General features: G+C 35.2%; 2 protein-coding genes and 1 long non-coding RNA gene across 3 annotated transcripts; 2 read left to right on the top strand and 1 right to left on the bottom strand.

Annotated features, from left to right (window-relative positions):
• The first annotated feature begins 4,009 nt into the window (after nucleotides 1–4,009).
• Nucleotides 4,010–5,382, top strand: LOC136803720 (uncharacterized). The gene is made up of 2 exons (XM_067060441.1): nucleotides 4,010–4,125; nucleotides 4,346–5,382. The coding sequence occupies exons 1-2, from the start codon at nucleotides 4,059–4,061 to the stop codon at nucleotides 5,233–5,235; spliced, it is 957 nt and encodes a 318-aa protein (XP_066916542.1). The 5' UTR covers nucleotides 4,010–4,058; the 3' UTR covers nucleotides 5,236–5,382.
• Nucleotides 5,383–6,965: 1,583 nt separating this feature from the next.
• LOC136803726 (uncharacterized) lies at nucleotides 6,966–8,375 on the top strand. The gene is made up of 3 exons (XR_010846194.1): nucleotides 6,966–7,140; nucleotides 7,501–7,668; nucleotides 8,103–8,375. It is a non-coding gene; the product is annotated as an uncharacterized lncRNA (long non-coding RNA).
• A 1,004-nt stretch (nucleotides 8,376–9,379) lies between these two features.
• On the bottom strand, nucleotides 9,380–10,591 carry LOC136803718 (5-hydroxytryptamine receptor 2A-like). The gene has a single exon (XM_067060438.1). It carries the CDS (start codon nucleotides 10,541–10,543, stop codon nucleotides 9,548–9,550), a length of 996 nt encoding a protein of 331 aa, XP_066916539.1. The 5' UTR covers nucleotides 10,544–10,591; the 3' UTR covers nucleotides 9,380–9,547.
• Nucleotides 10,592–23,043: the final 12,452 nt, after the last annotated feature.

The following is a 23,043-nucleotide window of genomic DNA, read 5'->3' on the forward strand; positions in this document are numbered from 1 at the left end:
CCCTACCTTCGGGTAGACAGCTATACACGAAGAGCCAAACACGGATCGCCCTCGACTGCGGTTGTAAACTTACTTACTATATTATAATACGCTTTTTTTTAATCCGAACTCTCCCATTCTCGCATGAAGCTTTTTCGCTAGCGATTTCTAAGCACAAGGCAATTCTTTTTAGCGCCTTTCTGTATTGATCTTTCAATTGGTCAATTTTCAGCTTTAAAATGAATATCGTGAAATAAACATGTATTCTTTTTTCTTTTTGTAATTTTCTTTTTCGAATATTTAATAAGCGTACGTAGGCGGAAGGGGGTACTGTCAAAGCGGGGAGGGGGTCGAGTTTTGCTTACTTCTGAGCATACGTACTTTTTGAATGACCCCCAACGATGGCCAGGCACGATGGTTGAAGTACTCCTCGTATAAGAATAGTTCTACAAGATACCCCCTGATTGTGGTAGCTTTTATTAATGCAACTGATCTTCTTTTCTTACGATTGAAAAAGTAGCAGTTTCGATTCGATTTGCTTTTAAAATAACTCTGTCATTTTTTACCTTTCTTCAAAAATCATCTTAGTGAAAGTAGCAAATAATAGCTTTTAGATTGTTTTTCTTGTTAAAATTATCTTACATAACTTTTTCCTTGAAAATGCAAGAATTTGCTTTAGTTTCCCTTGCCAAATACAAGAAGTAATTTTCCTTGGAATATATTTCTACAAATACAAGACATTTTCTACATAACTTTCCTTAGAGAATACAAAAAAATGTTTCAATCAAAGCTCCATTCAATATACAAGAAAATATTGTTGTTTACTTTCCTTGGAAAATACAAAAATCATATTTGCACGTTTCTCATAAATAATACCCACTTTTAATGTCTCGCGAAGTGAAGACGCCGGGACGGTTAGTTTGTTACTATTTTCAGATTCTTTGCGGTACACTATTCTCAGTATGATTGTCAAAGAATTGCTGGAATGTAGTTTCTTGATTCGTCTCTTTGACAATAACTATCAAGTTCTTCATTAGCCCAGGGTCCACTTAAAGCCCTTTTATAGACTGGAAAGCGCGATTAAGCGGCCTGGTAGTATATGGTAATATGCTTTTGCTTAGGCGGACTGTAACAGATTTCAGTTGTTTTTGGAAGGTAAAAACAGTATGACAATGTTTTTATTTCAGATTAAGGGATTGCAGATCTGTCATTGATGTTTGTTTCTCATTTTTGATTATATATTTCAACTCCAAGTAGTTTTATTGTTATTTGGATTTTCAACATTTTCTCTCAAAATGACCACCTCGCCAAACGCTCCTAGTCTTCTTCACTGGACTCGGCGTCATAAAGAATCATCAAAAAGCAAAGTTCAGCCAAAAGTAGACTCTAGCTTAGTTCTTCATAGGCTTCTACCTATTTATGGATGAAAATAAAACCTCTGTTATTGTCTTTCCTTTTACCATAAATGAAATGAATGTCAACCCATTAGCAATTCCTGAAAAACTTAAAGTTGCCGCCGAAATCTCTTTCAAAATGGCGCCTCTCCTTAAGTTGTTATCGCCAGAAAATAGCATATCGTGTATCAGTGAAGCAATATGCGGTAAATAGCAGAATATGATGTTTAAAAGGTAGATTTTAGCCAATCGTGTGATGTCACTATCTGATTTACAAAGACGTTTTGACTGGCGTTGATGTTTGCGTAGCTCAACAATGGACAAAATATAGAACAATAAAGTCATGAAGATGAAGAAGACATCTGGTACCAGTAGCACAGTTGTGATTAATTCAGGCTCCCAAAAATATGGACCAAAACATTTGAAAGCACTCTGCCATATCGTGAATATCACATATATTGAATAGAGAAGATAATATTTGACTTGATTGATCTTGATTCCACAGACTTTCATGAAATTGACTCTCAGATATCGATCCAAAGATAAAAACAATATCGTGGCATGGCATAGGTAGCAAATAAAATTTGGTCCTTGATATAACCAATGACTTTGAACGCAGGTCAACTGATCCAATAAAAACAGCATTGCAGCCCCTTTTAATGGACAAATGAACACATTTAGAATCTGCAAGATTGCCAATACAAATATGATTTGAAATGCTTGCTTCTGGTGTATTTTTCGAACGATCATTACATGAACGACAAAAATGTTTATGAAAAACATGGCGATACCCAATACTATGTATACTACCGCAAATATCAAACGGTCTATTGCATACAGGTTATATGTTGATTGGCACTTGATCATGGTGGATCCGTGGATATGTGCTTCTCTTGCTGAAGATTGCTGGCAAGACCTCGCAAGAATAATATGAAATACCAAATGAGAACGTTTTTAACAATTCAATTTGTATGTCGAAACATGAGATGTTCGACGAGCAGAAACTGGTTCAAAATAAGGACCAAGACATGAAATATTAATAAGTAATGGTTCATCACTTTGGCCATTCCTAGTTCAAAAAATTAAATTTGTCAGAAAATATTTTCCATTAAGACAGGTGAAGAATAAAAAGCCCCCTTTTTGAGGTTTTATTTCTTAAATCATCAAAATTGAGATTCATAGAGGCCAAAGATAGCTATATATTAAATAAGTAAAAAACTTTAAATATAAATCTCATCATTATTGTGATGAAATTCATATAAATAGATAGCTCAGCTATTCCAGGGATGTAGGGTGCCCTAACACATATGGCTATTATTGTATAGATAAGAGCAGTCAAGTTCTAAGGATCCAGTTTTTAACATGTTTATCTCTTTGTAAATAGAACATCAAGTTATTATAAGGATTTTCCCTCCGATCATTTCTAACACCCCTTCCCAGACCCGCCTGGGACCCCAGCCACTGTAAAATTTGGCCAAAATTTCATCCTGGTACTAAAAATACCCCAAAATTTCAGCCCCACTGGGAAATTGACTTTGATTACATCCCATTCAAATTTCATTGTAAAAATTTGCACTCAAAAACTATCCCACTGGGTTTTCTAATCTCGGAACAATCATGAAACAATAGAATCCCCATTGGGAATAAGACTGAAAAATTTATCCCCACTTTGGGAAAAAGTTTTACCGGAGCCTGTGAGACAGGGGTGTTTTCTATTCCGATAAACTGCTGTAAAATTCAATGCGGAAAAAACCCGCATACTTTCAGATTGAAAGAGCAACCAGGAAAAGTTTCGTATTCGTCTTGAAAGAAATTATTTGCTTATTGTTATGCAATGTTTATTTCATTGAGTAATTGGAAGGAAGATTCTCCACTAGTATAGTTTCGGAATATCTTAAAACACAACCTTAAATAAAACACCCCTGTGTCACGGGACAAGCTGGAGTTTTTACAAGCTCTTATTTGATTTGGTTGGTCGTTAAGATGTAATAAAAGAATTTTGTTACTTTTTCAAAAGAATGCGTCATCTCTATCACTTCAAATGACCAATTAGTAAAGTATCTAATTCTGTTCAATCAAAATGAATAAGAAACCATGCGATAATTTCTTTCTTGTGCTGTTGGGATTAGCCCCGGCGGGCCGTTTGAGGTCGGAGGGGAGCAAAATTCATTTAGAGAATAGTCGTACAGCATGATTGAGCAACGAAGAAAACTTTTTACTTTTTGTACCTTTTAAACACCATAAAACGATACATGACAAAAACAGGTTTTCAACAAAAATCTACTCTGCAAAAAGTGAGAGGGTCATGACTCCTTTGTAATTTCTAGCAAGGAAAAAGTTTCAGAAGGTTGCTGACAACAGAAAACCAGCAGACTACGCTGATTGCCGAGCACAAATTGATTGTGAAATTGAGGAAAATTGAAGGTAGCAAAGTAGACAAACAATGAAACTAGGAACAAACCATTTTATAACAGATTGCATCGTGCAAAACGGAAGTTTTTCACTGAGTATACAAACCAATCAAACATTATTTGCCGAATTGTGGCCTATGGTTTTACTCGAACAACATTTGAGTAGGGTTATTTTCTCGTTGAGAGTGCAACCAGGGTTTCTGAAATAAAAGCGCTTGCAATTTATCAAAGTTTACGATCTCATTTTGGGAAGAACTTTTTGAAGAAAGGAAGAATGTTTAGTTTTACGATGTTTTTGGTTATCTTTCTGGCGATAATACAGATAGCTTCATCCAATAACGGTAAGAAAAGATTTCCCAAGGATTGGCTTATTTGCTTGTTTTCAGTGGGGACAAAAATGGGAGGTTAATTTTCCACCGGGGATATTTTGCCCAATTTTTCCAGTGAAAAGGGGTCTAAGTGGGTCTGCGAGAAGGGAGTGTATCAGAAGACATTGCAATAGTGCATATCATGAACAGCAGTTTTATGTCTGTACTTACAAATGACTCACTCTTTTCATAGCTATGAAGCAGTTGGCAGAGAAATATGCACCGCTTATCCGAATGGCTAAAGGCGATCCATGGAGACCATCATCAGTTGAATTCTTCTTAAAACATACAAAACTAACTGGTAACATCAATCAAGCACACGTCACAACATCAAACCTACCGAAGTGTCCACAAAGAGGATGTTATTTAACCACCAAACAAAACATGAATAAAGATACGACATCAAACCTCCCAGTTTTCTACGGAGAGCCTTTAGACAAGGCTCCAATCTACGCGTTCCATGAAACCACGCCCACTGAAATCATCATTGATTATTACACGTTTTATCCGTACAACCGTGGTAAAACCATTTGTATTGGTATAGCTGGGAGCGGTAAATGTGAGAAAAGAGTCTGGGGTGTTTGTATATTTTACTCTCCAAAATGTGCTGGCTATGCTAAATCATTTGGTCACCACGTTGGGGACTGGGAAGGAATCAAGATTGTGTTCCATGCTAACAGATCACCAAAATATATCCAGTTCAGAGCTCATGGAACCAAATACACATTCAACTACCAAAATGGCAATTTCATACGAAACGGTGAATCAATACGTTTCCATGGTAATCACCCTATTGTTTACTCTGCATGGGGATCGCATGGCGCTCGCATCACTGCAGGATCACATGTTTATCAAACCATACCTGTGAACAACAAATTGACCGATGTAACAAGCGACGGCCCCGCATGGCACACCTGGCGAAACGTGGTTCTAATCCAAAAGAAGAAAGTTGGAGAATATACAGGGAACGAAAGTTGGGTCAATTTCCGTGGCAGATGGGGCAACAAGAAACGTTCCTGTGACTTCTGGGAAAGGATTTCCAACGAATGTGTCCAAAATAGCGGACCAGGAGGGCCATACTAACTTTCAAGATGTATTACAAAATGTGATAGTTTATTTACGATTCCAACGACTTTGTACAATTTAAGGAGACATTCGAGTTATGTACGTTTTATTGCTGTATTTCTTCGTTTTCTTCTTTAAATTTTGAAATAAGACTCCAAAAACAAACGATTAGTTGAAAATCATTTTCTTCATTTATGTTTGAATTCTTTCTATATGTAGATTAGAATATGTTTTACTTTACTATACCTTCTAACCAAAAACATAACACCATCAATATTTCATGAAAGTTAAGTGGATTAGTCCTTGCGAATCTTTCAATCAAACTGATTTTTTACTTTTTTCCCAGAGCAGGTTTGATAAGAAGAATCGAATGTATTGAAACTTTGCTTACTCACTATTGTGCTTAGGTTGTTGATGAAAAAATTTAGGAAAGTCTTATACTGTCTTATACGAACCTCAAACAGAAAATTATCAGTAAACAAGAGTAAAGCAGTAAGACATGTTTTTTTTTATGGGATCGATTTAAGCAACTTTTGGCCCAAATTCAATGTTATATGGGGTTCAAGTTTTAGTCCGGAGGTGGTCTTGTTTGACTCTTACAACATATCAATAAGTTTCTGCAAACATAGCAAAGAGCTCTGAGGAAAGTTTTCTATGGAGTATTGAAGGGGGTATGTGTCATACACCCCTGTCTCACAGCCCCGGCGAAACCTTTTTCCTCAGTGGGGATAAAAATTCCTATTGAAATCCGTATTGGGATAGAAATTCTATTGTTCCAAGGTTAAAAAGTCCAGTAGGGATGGTTTTGGAGTGCAGTTTTTAAACATTGAATTTCGAGTGGGGATAAAATCAAAGTCAACTTCCCAGTTGGGCTGAAATTCCAAGGTATTTTCCCACTGGGGACGAAATTTTAATCAAATTTTCCAGTGGGACTAGGGTCCCAGCGGGTCTGTTACACAGGGGTGTGGTCATTAAAATTGCTCTAAAAGTGGCAATCATAGGTTCAGTTGCTTGGTGATTTTATTCATATTCCTAATTTTTTTTGGCCAATTTCATCAGTATTCTGATAGAGTAAATTTTTATGAAAAAGTGAAATGAGATCCAAACTCTAATATTGGCAATGGGCTGTTCTAACGGTTAAACTATCCTGTACATGCTGAAATATCATTATATGGGACAGCATCAGATTTGGAATCAGTCCCTCCAATAACAAGTTATAAGATATGGTTCAGGAGGGTAGCGTACATTAATCGAATTCGGTCAAGAAAATGTATATCTTCTTTTGGGGAAAAAAAAAGGAAAATCTTGAGAAAGTTTGGAATTTCAGTCCCATTCAGGGTAACTTTTTTTCATAAAACGAGTCCCACGTAGGTTCCATTTTTCGAACTTCAGCAGCACACCCCCGTCGGTCGGCAAGGGTAGTATTCTCCCTCCTGGGATGTATAAATCAATCTTACCAGCTTTACTTACAATTACCCGTGCTATAACTATCGTCATAGCAACAACGTATTTTAGCAGATTATTCAAACATAATTATACTTAAGGATAAAGTACAGTGTAACGATGATGACATCATAACTATTCCGCATAATTTACCCTAATAAGGGAGTTACTATCATTTTTCCTCAGTTTAAAAATAATTAAGTATAATTATGTGTAATTATGCATGTGACGTCTTCGGTTGTCACATGTGGCTTAGATTATTATTTATTTCACAAATCGTAGCTGGATTTCTCATTTTATAGTTTGGATGATCAAAAACTGAAACAAGATATAAACTTACTTTCTACAGATAAAGTTTACAGTTGTATTGTAGCAGCTTATTTTCCATATCCGAGATGAAATCTGTTTACGCATTGGCAATCTTGGCGGTTTTTATGGCGATGTGTGTGGACCAATCTTCTGGAAAACCCACTTCTGAAAGTAAGCGAAAAAGAAAAACATTCTTTACTTTAAATGGTATCTCGAGGTCCTTAATGTAACAGTATCAAATTTTTCAGTGATATTTCTCATTTTTGACTTTAACTGCTGTATTTGGGTATAGTGCCTAGAATTCTTAATTTTATACAGTGAATATTTCGACTGTTATCATCGCCGGACCAGTCGTCTTGCTTTGTTAGTTACAGATGAATAATTAACGGAACAAGGAAATAGCATAGAGACTCAAATTAGAAACAATCCCACCATGGCACTCTATTTATCGGAAAACCATCACACCATTGCACTTTTCAGATGCTTAGAATATTTTTGCATCGTTAAATTTCAACTTTTTTCTACTTTTAGATTCCAGAACCTCTACATGCTTTTTCAACAGTCATTCATGCGGTGATTGGGCTAAAGAAGTTTGTGACGTGACAGGGAGAAGATACAAAAATATTTGTCATTATCTTAACGAGATGTGTGAAACCAATGGTGACATCCCACATCTACATATTTGCTTTTGAATAACTGGTAAGTTGGTTTTAATACCTGGGAACGCGTACTCTTTTTTATAAGACTAGTAGACAGTAAACCTGGAAATTGGAAATTAACAGTTCCTATAGCTGTCCCGGAGGAGGCGTATTGACCTCGACGCTCGATGAAGAAGTCCGCTGAAGCCTGAAAAGTGGACCTTTTCAAAAATATAGGTTCCATTCGCATGAAATTTTGACTCTAAGCACCTAACAGACAAGACTCAGACCCTGTCTGCTGCAAAATCTTATATTTTTTCCAAAATCTACACTCCTAAAAAGTCGTAGAAATGACAAAAAGTAGACCATGTCATAATTCTTTCTCAGCTGTACTTAGCTGTTTGATTTGTCCCACAGAGCCCTGATTTTTCAAATTTCTGGGGTTACGAGACCATCTGTGCTTCTAAAATTAATAATATTATATTTCATTTTTAGAAAGACATGGCATAACCGAGGAAGAACCGATGAGAACGAATTATTGCTTCAGTGTCGCATTTCATAATCTTTTTGCTCACTAGAAGCTTTCATCACAGCTTATTCATAGAACATCAGTTTATAAAAATTAAAATCTTGGTTTTCATGTCATTAATATTAATATCAGGAATTTTACCGAAATCTATGTATCACTTCTATTTATTTTTATCCTGTAATTTATGTAGATAAGTCAAAAGATGATTTTAAGATATCAAAATATAAATTTTAATCGAATTTTAGTCTCCAACTTCGATAACTTAGTAAGATCCTACATGAATGTTGCTCATCCTTGGGGTGCGGAACCCATTCAGGAACTTGTTCGCTTTATGAGTCTTTTTCCTGTATGTCTCTATAAAGCTAGTTCTAAAATTGCAAAAAAAAAAAGCAAATTGATCCGGTACTACGTGGTTTGTACCCTCTCTTTTTCGGAAAGTACTTTTTCCCTTTAACAACGAGCTTACACATCAAGCTGAATAATTTGAACCGATACTTTACAAAGCCGTAGGGTTAAGTTAGCATACTGGAAAATATAATTCAATACATAAGCTTACATATACAAAAGTTTTAGATATGGTGGTCATCGAAAAGATTTTCTATTCGCGTCACCCACCCGCATCAAATTTTCTGCTGATTTTCCGGTGCGGAGATGCGGAAAAAAATCTGAGAAAAGCAATTTGTTCTTTTAAAGTATAGCTTTTTTCTCAATTGCTCTGACGACCATCGAAAAATTGTTTTGCTCGCGTTACTACCCGCCCCTGAGTTACTGGCGTGGTTAAAAAAACCCGGGAATGTTTTTGACCGCCCGTCCGCCCGCATGCATTTTTAATACCCGTTGCGACACGAACAGAGCATTTTTTCGATGACCGTCTAGGTTACTTGGTTTCAAAGATTTGCTTTCAAAGTTTTTTTCACCTGTAAGACTTTGTAAAAATTAAAAACATTCAAATAATCGTTATAACATTACACGCTTGTTTTCCTCATAAAAATATACATGATGAAATTGATCCAAAAATTAAGAATATGCTAAGAAATATCACCATCATGAAATTTATGGCAACGAACCTTAAGGATGTCACTTATATCAAAGAGAATTTAAAAACAAATGCTTTTATATTCACTTTGTTTGTATGGAGCAATTTTAACTGTAAATTGCCAAGTTTCCCCCAGGTGCGGATGATTTCCCCAAAAAAAGTTAAGAATATCCAAAATTACCATTCTTATAAAAAAGGAAGCGTCTATCCAAATGTTAAATTTTCAGAATAATCAAAAGCCAAGCAAAAGTAAATTTGGTTCCTATAAAGAAGTGTGTACTTCTAAAGGAGTCATAAAGCAAGATAAATACTGTAAAAATAGTTTGAGCGGTTTATTCCCCAGTTTTTGATGTCGTAGTAGTCATCCCATAATAATTATCTGTTTATTCTCATTTCTGTATTATTGTTTGGAAGGCGGCTTTTAGCAGGCGATATAACCATTGAATGGCTTGTCGATTGTAAGTTAAGGTCTGAAACTTTACGCCCGTTCCTTGTAAACACGATCCGTATACTTTGCCGAAAATGTTTGATTCGAAAAGTACACACGAAAGCATTGACACAACTGTTGGAAGCAACCAATAAGAATTGAGTATCTCTAATCACATGAATAAAATCACACGTGCAATTCTTACAAAAGAAGATGATGTAGATAAAAATGACGGCGGGTAGATACGTCACTACGTAGAGAAGTAGAATAACTAAAAAAGTACGCGTCGCTTTCTTTTCGACCAACATTCTCTTCAAATCGAAGTCTCTCGCAACTGAGGATGTTAACTGTAGATTCTTTCGTAAATCTTGTGAATTCTTTCGTAAATACAAATAAACACGGACGTAAATGATGAAAAGTAAGCCGATACCGAGAACAAGCGATAAATTTGCGTGCACCATTAAATAGTTACGGTAACCGATCAAGAAATAAAGAAATGGTAATGAAACGGCAATTACCCATAATGCAATTGTGACAATAATGCATTTGACATAGCCGAGGTTTTGTCGATAGCGCATCGGCCATTCTATTGCAGCAAAGCGATCTACCGATAATGCAATAATACTTAACGTACTCCCCGTCGACGCAATCAAGTATGAGATACGTATAGCGTAGCGTGCGCTCGCATCGATGGTACGTTGACTTTCCAGATAATGTGTTGTCATGGAGATCGGCATTACAACAAATCCGGTAATGAGATCACTAGCTGATAAGCTGATGATGAAGTAATTGAACGGTGTATGAAGCTTTTTTAAAGGATCTTTAATGAATGCAACAACGATGGCAACATTACTGATTACGGAAATGGTTGATATTAAAGCTGACGTTGTTAATGTGAAAATGGGTAAGCCACGTGGAGCCCATTCAACTGAACAATCAGCCATTATGATTGTTGTTTTCCCAGTGTTCAATTCCCAAAACTAAACGTACTGTTGATACGAAAAAATGTTTGATATCGTATGATAAATCACAACGTGTTCAATCTAACAATAGAATTCTTGGTCATTTACTATAGTAAAGTGAATAAGGATTTCTTGAAAACTTTGATGCTTGGATGTTAATAAGGTGTAAACAATGTAATTCAAAAGCAATACATTCCAACCGTAAACTATGCTGAATATGATTCTTCGATTATTTAAATGACAAACTTCTGACCTGTGACAGCTTCGGCAAGATGAAAAAAAAATCAAAATGTTCTTGACTAGTTTACTTCATAAAATGAAAGCTCATACAAACTCCAAAATAGTTCGCGTGCTCCTTTTATCTTATTTACGACTAAAATAACAATATCATATCAATCTATCTTTTTAAAGACCTAATTAAGAATGATAAACTTTATCCTTAAAAACAGGTCATTAAGCTGCATTAAGAAATGTTGATAATTAGTTTTGAAAGTGCATTAATTGCATCCAATTGTCAAGAAAAAGAAATATATTAAATTGGGTAGAACAAAATATTGGAGTCTTAGCTCTAGTTTAGACGGCCCACTTTTCGCCCTACCTATTCTAATTGTGAATTAAGGTGAGCATAAAGTTGGCTGTCTAAAGTCAATGCATTGCCCTTTTTTGACGTCAATGCAATGTCTTCTTTCAGCCTTTTTGAAGCAAACAATTTAACTGCCCACTTTGTTCCCGCTTTGTGCCTACTCTTACAATTAGAATAGGTAGGACTCCAATATTTTGTTCTACCCAATTTAAGAACAATTTAAGGCTTTGCAGACTCTAAAACACCCGGTCTCTTAGGAAAATAGGACATAAATACTCACAAAATGGGGAAAATAAGAACATGTTAAGAACATTTTTAGGCTTAAAATTCAAAAAGTGAAGAACATCCGAAGGCTTCAAGAATTTTGGATTGTTCTTATGAAAGAGACTTGTATGCTGAAACTGACGATGAAAGACTTCAGATAATGACATATATTCAATAAGTAAATCGTTTTTTAATTTCTCTAATCAAACAGGAATTAAGAATGTGATATATTGCAAGTATCCTTGAAATTTCTAACTGGGCTCATTAATCATAGTTTCTAGATGGTTAAGTTTCACTCCCGTTTCACTGTTTGATTATAGTAACAAAGTCACGTGAAATGATTTGGACATCACGAATTTTGTTACTAGAATTTGCTGTGTTCTATTTTTCAAGATCATTCTTAAAACTGAATCAATACAGGTTTTTTTATAAGAACATCCAAAAATTTTTAAGCCTTTGGATGTTCTTAACTTTTAATCATTTCTGTGATCATTTTTGCCATTTTTCTTAAGAAGTTGGCCATTTTAGAGTCCGCAAAGTCTTAAAATGTTCTTAACTTTTTCTTAACATACTAGCCATACCAAAGCCTTATGTTCTTATATAGTCTGTGCTTATTAAAAATTTACTCAGCAGTTTCAGGTGGCTGTATATGTGGGGATGTCCCTTACCATTCTAAACTGATAGGATGTACCTCTTAAAGTTCGAGAAATGGGCCCTGGACTACTTGTTTAGTTCTTGCAAATATCATAAAGGGATTTAAATTCTTTTATTTTCAAGTCAGAAGATTCGGTGGGGATGGGAAGAATGGCATAATATTTTGCAGTGAGGATTGGTTTATTTGATTATTTTCAGTGGGGACAAAAATTGGAGGAAAGTTTTCCACCGGGGACGATATTTTGGTCAATTTTTCCAGTGGGATAGAGTTTCCAGCGGGTCTGTGAGAAGGGAGTGTATGCGAACGTATAAAGGGACCTTTGCATTTGAGTGAGGTTTCCCAAAAAATACTTTTTCTCAATCTTTGTCATGTAAGTGAAATGTCACATCCGAAAGTAATGCTAAAGATGGACAGTCGAATTCTCTAATCTGTCGATTATTACTGCTTAGATCAGATAGATTATTTACTCTAAGCTACTAATCGCTAAATTGACCCAGAAGCCAATGTTCTAGACATGGAGCCACCCTACAAGGGACTAATTTTCATAATATTATGTTATTGCAATACACACCTTTTCGAGCGTAGTCGCGCAGTCAAGTGCGTGCTACTTTATTATTTAATTTACCACCCTAAACTCGATTCAAACCTTTAACATCGTTTAATTGAGACCATTCTCTTCAACCTTACACTAAAGTCCAATAGCCCGCCATTTCGTCTGGTATTAGACATTACACATCTATCCGCAGGCACGTGTTTTGTTCTTCCCAGGATTCATCAGTGCGGCTCAGGTAAGCGAGCATAGACTGCTGCTGTTACTAGAGTGCTCAAAACACTAAGTGTTGATCTTTGCATAATCGCTTGTGGTGAACAAAGAATCAGTGCTTGCTCCTCAACTATCTATATTCTATAGAGTGCTAAAAAACCGAAGTCCTGAGCGTAATTAGACATTATACTTCAATCCTGGAGCCTAAATCTCGCGTTCAGTTTTGTTCCAGCTTGGTGATTAATTATAAACTCAACCTACCACTAATTTAAGCTAAATCTTTATGTCAGTTGGTCAAAATGCAAAAATGTTTTGTAACAAAAATCTCGATTACATAAAAAGGTCCCAGTTTTCTTTTATAATGGTACCCTAAAAACCCCTTTTTTGAAAGTATATTTGTAAATCTCATAACTTTGAAAAACTTTCTTTTGAAAGGGTAGGATTTCAAAACATGAAAAAAATATGAATTTTTATTTGTAAATGTATGGACGCGAACCATTACAAACATGAGTGAAATTGAAGCCGATCCAAAAATATGAAGGGATGTTTTCACGATATTAGAGAAATGAATCCAAAAAAGATGGTCATCTCAACAAAAAGGAGAAAAATTATTTTGAGATGTGAAATCTCGAAAGTTCACTGCGCTCAACAAAAATTTCACTTTTTTAAGACAACTTTGAAAAATAAACATACCTAATTGTTGATTTCCCAATCCCTGCAGAACTTATCTGTGCGAATCCGCACTATTAAAAATTACGTGAAATAAGGCTGTAAGTCTAAGCGTGCATTTTTACTTTTTTTTTAGTACTGAAGATATTATAATGGTCCAAAAATAATATACCCTCTTCTCACAGACCCACTGGGAACTCTTTTCACTATAGAAAGATTGGCCAAAATATCGTCCCTGGTGGAATTTTATCCTCCAATTTTTGTCCCCAATGAAAATAGTCAAATAAACCAATCCTCACTGCAAAATATTATGCTATTTTCCTTGAAGACAAAATATTTTAAATCCCTGGCCATAAAAAATATAGGAATATCAATCCCCATCTAGTTTCAGTCCGTTATTTTTACCCCTACTACTCTCGATAATTAATTTTTCCAAAATTTTCCATCCAGGACATTCTTATTCTTACCCCCCCCCCTGTTTATTAATTTTGGGAATTCTTTTTTTTTTTAAAGTTCCATTTTTTGCCCTAATAATTCTACTGTATTCGAGGGGCAAATCACTCGAAAAATGGTGTACGAGATTATTTTTGATTTATAAAATTGTGTACGAGATTTATTTTAGTGATTTGCCGCGCGGCTGTATTAGCCTACTTTTCGAAAATTTTCCACCCAAGACATTTTTATTCCAACCCCCCCCCCCCCGCTTATTGATTTTTGAGATTTTTTCCAACCCATGCTTATTCCAAACTCCCCCGGCTTTTAGGTACCCGAGAGTACTTGAAAAATCCTACCGGGTCTGTAATAGCAGGGGTTTATAATATTCAAAGACAGATAATATTTTAACTAGTCTAGCGTCTAAGCTCTGAGTGAAGTTTTCTTTTTGATAGAACTTGTTAATGACACTGACAATGAGACTCAGTGAAGTATACTATAACAAGGGCACTCAAAGAGGTTGCCATTTCGAAAGAGAATCACCAAAATTCCTTAATAGCAAAAAGAAAACACAAAATTTCCCTCAACTTTAAGTTTAGTCCTTCATTTATTCCTGAAGCAAATATAGCGCAAAAATTAAAGCCTGGAAACTCTGGGCTACAACAAATACAGGTTACACAAATCTTTAGTTTTACGGAGACAAATGGTAATCATAGTCCGAATTTTAGATCAAATAATATCCATCCATCATAAAATATATAAAACCTATAAATAGCAGATACAAAAGCAAAGATTTTTTTTTTGCTTTTTCTCTGGAAACAAACTATCAAAACAAAAAAAAATCTTTTTTCTTAAATTGCATCTTATATACGGTGGTGCAAACACCAAAAGGGGTACTACAGTATGTGGCTCCCGACGTCTATCTCTATCCATAGAGGTAATAAAAGTTAGATGGAGTAACAACTTTTCTGTAATAGCCAGAGAAGTCATAAAACTCTTTAGAAATTTCTTTCTAATCGGCCTCCTTCGATTACCAATCCTTGATAGCAAAAATCAGTCAAGATATAGATTATAAGAACTAAAATAAAGTTATTCTGTCCAACCAAACCCGTATTTTTAGGTAAAATGCGAATTTTTTTCGAGTAATAATTTTTGTATAGTTTTAAAAGAAGTTTTTTCGAGAGGTAAACTTCTTCAAATTTTGCGAATTCTTTGTTGTTTGTGGGAGCTTTTTATGCTAAAAATATCATTAGATCTAAAATAGCAGCTGCCTCAAAATTTTGATAGAATAGACTTGAAAGATTGGCATTAGTACATATGTAAAAATTGAAAAAATTTGCTAAGGATTCCCTGAGCAGCGAACATTTCTAATTCGATGATCTGTGCTTATTCTTGCAGGGTTTTCTTATGTTTTATAAATAAAACTGTCATCACACAATGAAAAAATTAAAAATGTAGCGTGATTTTATTCAAATTCTCTTCGACTCAAGTATTCCCATGAGCGAAAGCAAAATTAATTTCCCAAAGCAGCAAAGCAACAGTTTGCTATCAACGATACAATACAATAGAATAGTAGGAGTGGTATCTCCATCTATATTTTTATTACCTCCATGGTCTATCCAAATTGAAATTTTTCTTGTGAATTAATAAGGCCCCCCAATTAAGCTTCAACATGTCTAGTTTCTTTCCCAAAAGATAATTTTCTTAGAATAAAGGACATTTATTCTCTAATGGCCCCTAAAACCGAGGTTTAGTTTTTTCGAAATATCTTAATCAAAAAGCAGTATGAAGGCAATGCTTTATGACTTAAAAAAGTCAGAATTTACTTTTCTCTTTATCTTCATACAAATGATTGTCAAAACGGAGGTTAGTGTCCCCCAAAACGTCAATTCAATTAAATTGAAATTGTTAAAAACCCATCACTTAATCATGTGTCGAATTAATGACACGATAAAATAATTAGTTTTTTGATAATTTTACAAAAAAATTTCAAACCAAAACAATAAATGTTTCAGGCCAGAATGAGTGCAAAATCCCGTGCAAAATACTAGCAGTCTCTGTTGTTAATTTTATCGTGAAATATTTCGAATTTTCTGAAAAACTTTGAATTACTGAGTTGGTATGTTGGTATATGTTTATACTTTCCAGAGTTTTTAGGAGTTAATTTCCAATTTTTTTTGACTTTTGACGGTTTTAGTCCAAAAAAAGGAATTTTAGAAACTAATTTTTGAAAAAACAAGGAAGAAGAAAATTAGCCATGTTAAAAATGAAATTTTGGTAATTTTCTTTTTTCAGACTCAAGAGAAATGTGTAACGGATTGAATCTGAAGCTTTTCCAGGTTTTTAAGTACCAACATGGCTCATTAAGGGAAACCTCCGTTTTGGGGGCCGTCTCCGTTTTGGGGGCCATATACTGTAAACAGGGTAACACTTTTCACTTCTGTACCAGTCCAAGGTTAAATCATAAAAGCATAAAGTTCAAAAATCAGAAGGTTGCCTTTCTTGGTAAAAAAAATGAAAAGTCTCATAGATTGCCAGCAAGAATAGTACATGTTTTTTTCTTCTATAACCATAAAGTTTATAAGCATATGCAGGCTCAGTTTTTGGGATCTTAACAATGAATTTATTGTTTAAGAACAATAAAATGCTAGAGATGTTATTGAGTTTTTATAAGATACTTTACTAATTGGTCATTTAAAGTAATAGAGATGACGCGTTCTTTAGAAAAAGTAACAAAATTGTTTTATTACAGGCTAACGACCAACCAAATTAAGAAAGAGCTTGTAAAAACTCCAACTTGTCCCGAATGCTAACCATAATGCATAGGCCTGATATAGGAGTAGACACTTGCTTATATATAATAAAAAACATGTAAACCTCAGATTTTTTACACCTTTCAACCCATATAGCGAACGTACCGCGTATGAGGGGATGAAGCTGGGGTCAAATTTACCAGGAAGAAAAGACGTCACGAAGTCATTGTATTAACATTGTTGAAGACAAGGAATTGTGGCGCCGTTTTCTTGTAAATTCAGTAACAAACTCTACATAGTCTAAGACAAATCACTATCTAAGAGATAAGCCAAAAGCCGAAGAAAATTCACAAACGGTTTTTTTTGCAGAAAAGAGCTTATAGTCGGTAGAGTTTGCTAGTCTTCTTCAAAACTCTCCCACTGATTTTTTTCCATATACCGCCAAACGGCCATAATTCTGCCATATTTTCCCGCCTTTACTATCACTGTAACAGAAGATAATATCGTCTAAGGCCGGCTTAATATACTGTATGAAAAGGACCTCCCAAGTAAGGATATTTTAGAATAAAGAAACAATATATTTTTATACAAGATATTCTTTATCCTGGAACTAAACGGAACTCGGCCGTCTTTAATCTAGTTATCTTAGAAAAACTAATTCGTTTTCCATATTTCATATTTCTCTTTGCATTGGGTTTGTTTCAATCTTTCATATTCTTTTATATTTTGTCGAATAAAAATTTTTCAGTAAATTTGATTAAGTAAAAGAAGGCATGAATAAAATATTAAAAAAAAAAAGAAGATAAGAAATTTATCTGTCCAGATAATTCCGGCTATAAACCAATCAAAACTACTCATAGAAATAAGTGATTCTGCCGATATGAAGTTCAGAAAATCCCCTATCATTACAATGTAATGTCCATCTATCATTATAAAATTCAATTACTATTGGTCTATGCTTCATTGATACACCCCTGTATCAGTCCTGCTGGGACCTTAGTGCCACTGGAAAATTAGGTCAAGATTTCGTTCCTGGTTAGAAAATTACCCTTCACTTTCAGAATCACTGGGAAATTGACTTTCATTGCACCCCTGTGTCACAGACCCGCTGAGACCCCAGCCCCACGGTCGGAAAATTACAGTTTCAGTTCCACTGGGAAATTGACTTTAATTACACCCCGGTATCGCACAGTCCCGCTGGAATGCCAGCCCCGCACTGGAAGAGATTTGCCAAGATTTCGTTCTGGTGGGAAAAATAACAGTTTCAGCATTATTTCAGCATAATTTTCCTTACTGGATTTTTCTACTTATGAACAATAGAATTTCTATCCCCATTGAGATTTCGATAGCCAATTTTCATCCCCACTGTTGGAAAAAATCTTCACCGGGACTATGAGACAAGGGTGTGTTAATGAAGTTTTAACACGGTTATTAGTCGATTAGGACCCATCGAACGATAAGGCAACCGTACTTACCTAAAACAATCCAAAAGCTCACTTAACAATAAAAAGCGCCAAAATCGCCAAAAAGTGGCTATACTGCAGCACTATTTGAGTTTTTTTACGATCTTGGCGCTTTTGATTGTTAAAGGAACCTTTGGATTATTATAGATAAGTACAGCATATGATTAATTTCTAAGAGCTATTTTAAATCCACTGTCTCCCTGAACCAGTGGTAACCTCACGGTAGTACTTTTAAGTTAAAGAAACTAGGATATTATATTAATCAAATTTTTAAGAACATTCAAGCCTTACAATATAATGATAAAATTAATAAGAACAGCTAAAAAGTTTAAATTCACCGATTGTTTGGTACAAAAGAGAAAATATTTTGGTTCCAGTGCAATGATTCTTTTGTAGCTCGTATCGTGTGAATAGACTTGGATGAAAATGAAGAACGGATGATACTTTCAGAAATAATCTTATATTTTGAGCACAGATTTTATTCATAGGTTTGAGCCAACCTTTTCTCGTTATAAAGGGGATTTGCTAATCAAAACATTGAAACAAGAGGAGGAATTACGACTACCCTCTTCAAGGGTGTGTTATCTAAACAAAAGCCCAAGAAAAACACATTTTCGACCGCAGTCCTGCGGTCAGGCGCATGCCACATTATTATTTAACCAAACCCCCCCCCCCCCCAAACTCGATCCAATCCTTTTTTTAAACCTTTTCTATTGTCTATAGATGCGAGAAAAAAAATTAGAACGAAAAAATACCCGCGCGGCAATAGGCGGCTACGGTCAGAAAGATGTATTAGAAGACTGGCAAGTATAGGTTTTTACGTTAAAATGAGTGTCACTCATTTTGGATGGGAAATAAGTGGCTTTATTTCCTATCCAAAAATTTTAACTCTAGCACCTTCAAAGGCTATCCCGACGCTTTGTACTGATTAAAATAATTCCCCGATCATTCTTAATAATGCCAGCTCAAACCAGAATGACAAATGAGAACATTTTAAGTAAAAAGGAAAACACAATTCAATCCAACTCATCTTAAAATTATGTATTTTGAAAATAGAAAAGCGAACTTGAAGCAAAATGAAAATTTAATAATCCAAATTTTGTAACAGTTCTTCCTTAAACTGTGACATGAATAAAGGCTATTAGACACAAAGAAACTTAAAACCCTCCTCTTACTGAGTTTTCACAGATGGAACAAAAAAACTATTTTAATAGTTTTTGAAATTAATGAAGAAAAAGCTTCTTCAAAGATTTTTTCTTCAGAGGAGTCTCTGTAACTCGAACTCAGACGAGGAAAACACAAATTTATTCAAGTTAAGGAGATTTCCAAGTTTTCGAGTAAGGTTTAATACAGTATTGTTAACTATAGGAACGTTAAAACTTGTTCCACTTAGAGGCATTCCAGTTATAGTTCGAGTTAAAGAGACTCTACTATAGTGTCTGTCCAACTAGTCTGAATCGCAGACCTCTATAGATTCATATAAGAAACATTTTTCGCTAGAGGATGAGCAGAAGCCTACTGTCCAACGGAGTTCCAAGGTGGTTTGGAGTGTACCAAAACTGAATTTCTTTCCTAAGGCGATTTGCATAATCTTGATATGAAAATTTTCTTACTTCTGATACGCTAAAGTTCTAAATATCGGGAAGGTTTAGTTTACGGAGTTTCTCCTACGTCACTGATTTTATAACGAGAGCCGAACTCAAGTTCCTTGTTTTCAGTGAATTCCGGATCAAATCGAAATATTTTCTGACTTGTGTGCAAAGGTAGTTGAGCCTGGCCGGTGGTACGGCACATCCAAGGCCAACTATCATCCCTCTTCTCCGATGGCAAAGGGAAAGTTAGCCCACTCCTTTTAGAGATAGGAGGATCGAATATTTTTTTCAAAGTCAAAGCTAATATATTGTTATGTACGAAAAGATAAAATACTATATAGAGAAAGAACACTGGGCGAAATAAGAGATTTCCAATGCTGGAAATATCTTGAAAATAATCATAAATATCATATTTCTAAAAGTTGGAAATATTTTGAAAATATGATGTTTCAGATTTGGAAATATCATGAAATATGGTATTTCCACAACTTTGGAAATAGAAAAGTCATATTTCCATATTTACAAAAGTATATGGAAATATCATATTTATTTCGCCCTGTGGAATATATCGCATTATCAAAAATAGATGGCCTTTGGAACTCATACAGAAGTCTAAAATGCAATAGGTATTTCAAAACCATTTCTAACATACTGTACTTTAATGTTCTTCATTTTCAACATATCCAAGCCTTGGATCGTTAATAGACGATGATAATTCGATGCATTTGAAATACGGACGTTAGCATTATTCAATTTACACAATACCATGAAAAAGTCATCAAAATCGGGAATCGAGAAACTGTTAAGCGATAGTTCACCGATAAAGACTTTATCACTAATCAAGTCAAATTGTTTGGTAGTCCATGCTCTCCCAGGCTTTTCCCAAGGCTGGACCACGTGATCAATAATAAGCTCGCTGATTGGACAAGATCCAACAATTTCCTCTACAAAGTAATCAAAATCTTCACTAGTTTCCATGCCTAAAGCTTTAGTATGGAGAACAACCGGTATCTCAATGGAGCATAATTCCTCCGCAATATTTGAGAATGTGTCTCTAGCTTCATTATCGATGTGCAAAAGTTCAATATCAGGTATAATTTCAATGATTTCAGAACAACAGCTATTGAAATCACTTGTATGCAACTCTTTTATCGGAAATTCGGATATTTTCTCCAAGAAGGGTCGACCATTTCGGTTGCCATGGAATCTTGGTGTTGACCATATTTGTTCTAAAGTATTATCGTACAGTCTTTGTGATGTCTCCGATATGTTTTTGGTGTCTTTGATGCACAAATATTTGACAATTTTATACAATATTTCGTTTGGTAAGAAATCCATTGATGATTTGATGTTATTTGATATTGCGTTTCCGTCTTTCTTTAAACCAAGTGATAATTTTGGACGTTTTTATCATTGGATTTTTACAGCAGATATAACTGTAAAGGCGAAACGATAGAAATATAATGCATACCCCCAGTAGAATTCATGATATACACCGTTGCAATGTCTTCCACGGATCCAACAGCTGATAGTTGAAAGTATCGTATTGACTGATTTTATATCACTTACTGCCAATCAGCTATTAGGTCCGTGATGTAATGTCAGAAAACATCACAATGGTACATATAAAAAATACCCAGTAGCCCAGGTTTTCGGGCTTAAACTACACTGCGATCTCGTTTCGGAAGTTCAAAATGCTCTTTTTACAAATGACTTTCTCTTCTCCATAGCCTTGAAAACGTTCTGTAAAACTTAGAAATTTGTTCAAACAAGTCAGATAATTCCTTTCTAATAACATATTACAAAATCCTTTACCTAAAGTAATTGAGACTTAATTTCTAATTGCGCTGCCTTGGTAATCTAATTGATCAATACAAAAAAATACATCAGAGTGAATAAGTCACGTAACAATTTTTTGGGTTGGTCTAAAAAGCAGGGTAGCCGATTGGGGTAGCCAATTTTGGCTAGGTTGTGGGGTAGCCGTGTATTTCACAGACCAGAGTAAAAAATAAAAACTTTTTAGATCATAATTCTCATTGGAGCCAGGGGGTAAAATTATTCATTGATATATGATGCAGAAGATATTCAAAGATTTAAACAAGAAGCCGAAGCGGCGTGAAGGTCCAGCTGACGTGGCAATAACCGAATGTCGTTCGTACCGGGTTCCTTAAGTGACGCAAAAAAATTTCCTTCCCATCCTCCACTCTGAGCTTCTATTCTTTGACACTTTCTTTGTATTGCTAAGTTTTGAAAGTTTTTGATGCATTTCCCGAAATTTCGAAACTTTTGCCGCTGATGAGATTCCAACCCACTATATACAAAGCACCTATGATAAGAACGCCAGCGCCTTAACCACTCGGCCATCGAGTCACAACTGCGTTAAGGAGTTCAAAGTTGCTTATAAACATGGTATTTACTCCAAACTCTACCCGGGGGCTAAAACCCTAACCAGGGGTTAACCCCATCCCCAAGCCCTAACCCTACCTGAAACAACCCTTTAATCTAACCGGGAAATTTGACTCTACTACCAATTCAATCCAAAACATAGGTCAAACATCGCGCGGGTAGGCGGGGCAAAAATTCTAGATCGGCGGTTGGTTTAGCCTGGACTTGTTAATTTATTGCGCGCACAGGCCCCGACAAAGACAAAATCTTTTCGATCAGTTGCTTTTTAAAGGTCCATTCTGCTGCGCGCTGGACCAATTAACACATGGTCGGAGCTTGTTTTCTCCACTATTTGAACTTCTAATTAAATATAATTATCAAATGTAATTTTCTTATTCCGTACAAGGTGTGAATCCCTAAGTTACCATAGGTAAGATAATTATCCTTTGATGTTATGAGATTACCCATTGCTCCTGATTTTCATTTTGAGGTCTCTGTTATAAAGTCGGGATTCCAAAAATATTCTGTACCTTTAAACCATAAAAATGGTCTGGTCTGTAATTTTTCAAAGTATGAGAGGAAGGAAGACAAGATGGCGACCGCACTCAGTGAACAGAAGTAGGTTATAGTACTTTTTGCAAAAATGACTACAGTAACTACAAAGTTACGGAGCAAATCTAAACCTGATTTCTTTAAATGAATGTTAAAAGATTCTAACATTGTATTTTCACAAATTAAAACACTAGGCTTCAGGTATTTGGGCAAAAAGCCTTTAGATTGAAACTTTCACCGTAGTTTTGAAATGGAATTTGGAGAATTGAAGAGTTTTCTACCCAAATGTGCTTTATAAAATTTAAGGACCTCTCTTGTAAAACAAGAGAGTACTCGAGACAAACCCATCAAAAGAATTATTAGTTTAAAAT

The sequence above is a fragment of the Clytia hemisphaerica genome, unplaced genomic scaffold, assembly GCF_902728285.1.
Source record: "Clytia hemisphaerica strain Z4C2 unplaced genomic scaffold, Clytia hemisphaerica genome assembly, whole genome shotgun sequence".
Lineage (NCBI taxonomy): Eukaryota > Metazoa > Cnidaria > Hydrozoa > Leptothecata > Clytiidae > Clytia > Clytia hemisphaerica.